At 41.8% G+C, this 3,319-nt stretch overlaps 1 protein-coding gene across 1 annotated transcript in view; it reads right to left on the reverse strand.

Moving 5' to 3' along the window:
- Window positions 1-243: 243 nt before the first annotated feature.
- Window positions 244-3,319, reverse strand: part of Tmco1 (transmembrane and coiled-coil domains 1) — a 31,057-nt gene continuing 27,981 nt past the window's right edge. Inside the window, exon 7 of the mRNA XM_013021749.1 lies at window positions 244-815. Within this exon, the coding sequence (XP_012877203.1) occupies window positions 717-815 (99 nt within the window). The 3' untranslated portion in view covers window positions 244-716. The remainder of the gene's footprint in view (window positions 816-3,319) is intronic.

The raw sequence follows: 3,319 nt of genomic DNA on the forward strand, positions 1-3,319 counted from the left end.
TTTTTCTTTTTGCTTATGTGGTGCTGAGGAATCGAACCCAGGGCCTCGAGCATGCAAGGCAAGCGCTCTATCACTGAGCCACCTTCCCAGCCCTCCTCTGCACTCTTGACTTCCAACTTCTACACTATTCTATGATTTGTGCGCATGAGAATGTATTAGTAAAAGAGTCCACTGCATGTTTCAACTCTTCTTGGTTCTTACCCTGATATTCAGATTAGTAAAAATATGTACTTTAAAACAATATAAATACGAAATAGCTAAAAATTTGGCTCTTTATTGATCTCAATTGATATATTAAGCTTTTAAAAAACACAACAAATAGTTCTAATTAAGTTTAGTTATACAAACTAAATTGTTCTTCAAGCTCTCGTAATTGTAAGGGTCAGCTTCCTTGGCACATAGCATATACACATAGCCTTGAGCGTCAGTCCCACAGAAAACATGTATGTAAGCGAAATAAGAAAGATATTTTTTTTGATTATGTAAAAAAAATCAACAGAACTTAAGTAATCAATCCACCTACAAAAGAAAAAGCACCATCTTATTTGTTGGTGCCATTCTCATTACCATTATATCCAAAACACTGAGAAGTAATTCAAAACTAAAAAATGGCTCAAATACTATGGCTGCCCATGGTTCTTGCTACGAAATAGTTGCCAGTCTGAATTGAGGGACTAAAAAGAATGAAAAGAATTAAAGGGTTCTTCTGCATGAGGTCAAGAGAACTTCCCAGAAGGCGGTGGTGGGCCAAGAAATCCACCTGCCTGCTTGGTGGCAGCTCGTGAAGGGGCAAGGCCGAGAATCTTCTGAATGTTCTGTGAAGAAAACATAGTAAGAATTGTATTTTTAAATGAGATGAAAAATTAAGTGTTTTACACAGTTCTCAGGCAAAGAGGATGTGTACAAGTTAAAAGTACTACTAAGATCTACAACAGGATGATTGTTTTGTTATGTTTTTAAAAAGTCCTACAGGGGCTGGGAAGGTGGCTCAGTGGTAGAGCGCTTGCCTTGCATGCCTGAGGCCCTGGGTTTGATTCCTCAGTACCACATAAGCAAAAAGAAAAAAAGCCAGAAGTGGTGCTGTGGCTCAAGTGGTAGAGCGCTAGCCTTGAGCTGAAGAGCTGAAGGACAGAGTCCAGGCCAGAGTTCAGGCCCACGACCGGACCCAAAAAAACAAAACAAAACAAAATAAAAAGTCCTAAAATATAATGAAGACCCTAGAACAAAAAAGCCCTCTTTACTTGATGGGACCGTAAGCCTACTGATCAAAGCTGATTTGTTAAAGTGGTGAATCATATTTTTTTTAATTTTTTTTTTATTTTTCTTTTTGTGCAGCACTGAGGATACAGACAGAACCTAGAGCCTTGTTCATGGTAGGCAAACATTCTACCACTGAGCTATAACGTCAGACTCTAAGTAAAACTTTAAAAACACAAAGAAAAAAAGGAAAGCTAGGCACCAGTAGCTCCTGCCTGTGAGCCTAGGATCACAGTTCCAAGCCAGCCCAGGCAGGAAAGTCTGTGAGTCTTAACTCCAATTAACCACCAGAAAACTGGAAGTAGAATTGTGGCTTAAAGTGGTAGAGAGCTAGTCTTGAGCAAAAGAGCTCAGGAATAGCACCCAGGCCCTGCGTTCAAGCCCCACGACCAATTATTAAAAAAAAAAAAAAGAGAGGAAACAAAACCCATAAAGCATATTCATTCAGCATATTCTTTTTTTTTTTTTTTTTGTCTGTCATGGGGCTTGGCCTGGGCACCGTCTTTGAGCTCTTCAGCTGAAGGCTAGCACTCTACCACTTGAGCCACAGCACCACTTACTGCTTTTTCTGCTTATGTGGTGCTGAGGAATCAAACCCAGGGCCTCATGCATGCAAGGCAAGCACTCTACCACTGAGCCACCTTCCCAGCCCTCATTTGTTATTTCTTGTAGTATGTGCCTTCTGGACAGCTTTAGTCCACAATGCTCAGGATCAACTTATTTAAAGTGGTAAAAGAACTTGGAGACTTTCAAAGCAACTAGGTCTAAAACCCTTATAGATTTTTTTTGGGGGGGGTCCGGTCATGGGGCCTAAACTCTGGGCCTGGGCACTGTCCCTCAGCTCTTCAGCTCAAGGCTAGAGCTCTATCACTTGAGCCACAGCACCACTTCCGACTTATTTCTTTTTGCTTATGTGGTGCTGAGGAATTGAACCCAGGGCCTCAGGCATGCAAGGCAAGTGCTCTACCATTTCCCAGCCCCTTACAGATTTTTAAGATACTCCCATCCCCTTTTCTTTTTTGGGGGGGGATTTTTCTGTATTTCTTTATTGTAAAGCTACTGTTCAGAGGGGTTACAGTTACTTGAGCAAGGTAATGAGTACATTTCCTATCAAGCATTGTTACCCCCTCCTTTGTTTTTTTCCTTACCACCCCTTGCCCCCACCAAAGTTGTAAAGTTCGTTTTCAACATAGTGTCTTGTACATCTCATTGTTACAACAGGTCATCCTGTATCCTTATTTCAGCATTTTGTTATTTCCCTTCCCCTTCCCAAATTAGAAAAAAGTATATACAAGATGCAGGTCACCAGAATCAAATACAATGACATCTGGGGATTGCTGGGTCATAGGGGAGCTCAATCAAAGAAAGGCTGGATAAATGGGATTGCATGAAACTGCAGAGCTTCTGCATGGCAAAGGACATAGCTAGCAAGATCAATAGAAAGCCCATGGATTGGGAGAAGGTCTTTACTAGTCATACAATGGACAAGGGTCTCATATCTAAAATATATTTAGAATTCAAAAAAAACTTAAATCCCCCAACAACAAATCCTCAAAGAAACAACTGCCCAATTAACAATAGGGCTAAAGACTTAGAGAGACTTCTCTGAAGAGGAAATAAGAATGGCCAATAGACATAAAAGAAATATAAATCAGGGCTGGGAAGGTGGCTCAGTGGTAGAGTGCTTGCCTTGCATGCATGAGGCCCTGGGTTCGATTCCTCAGTACCACATAAACAGAAAAAAAAAGCCAGAAGTGGTGCTGTGGCTCAAGGGGTAGAGTGCTAGCCTTGAGCTGAAGAGCTGAAGGACAGCACCCAGGCCCAGAGTTCAGGCCCCATGACTGGACCGCCCCCCCCAAAATATGTAAATCAAAACAACATTGAGATTCTACCTCACCCCAGCTAGAATGGCTATAATCAAGAAATCTAATTCATGGGGCTGAGAAGGTGGCTCAGTGGTAGAGAGCTTGCCTTGCATGCATGAGGCCCTGGGTTTGATTCCTCAGCACCACATAAGCAAAAAGAAAAAAGCCAGAAGTGGCGCTGTGGCTCAAGTGGTAGA

Source organism: Dipodomys ordii, unplaced genomic scaffold (assembly GCF_000151885.1).
Source record: "Dipodomys ordii isolate 6190 unplaced genomic scaffold, Dord_2.0 Scaffold57, whole genome shotgun sequence".
Lineage (NCBI taxonomy): Eukaryota > Metazoa > Chordata > Mammalia > Rodentia > Heteromyidae > Dipodomys > Dipodomys ordii.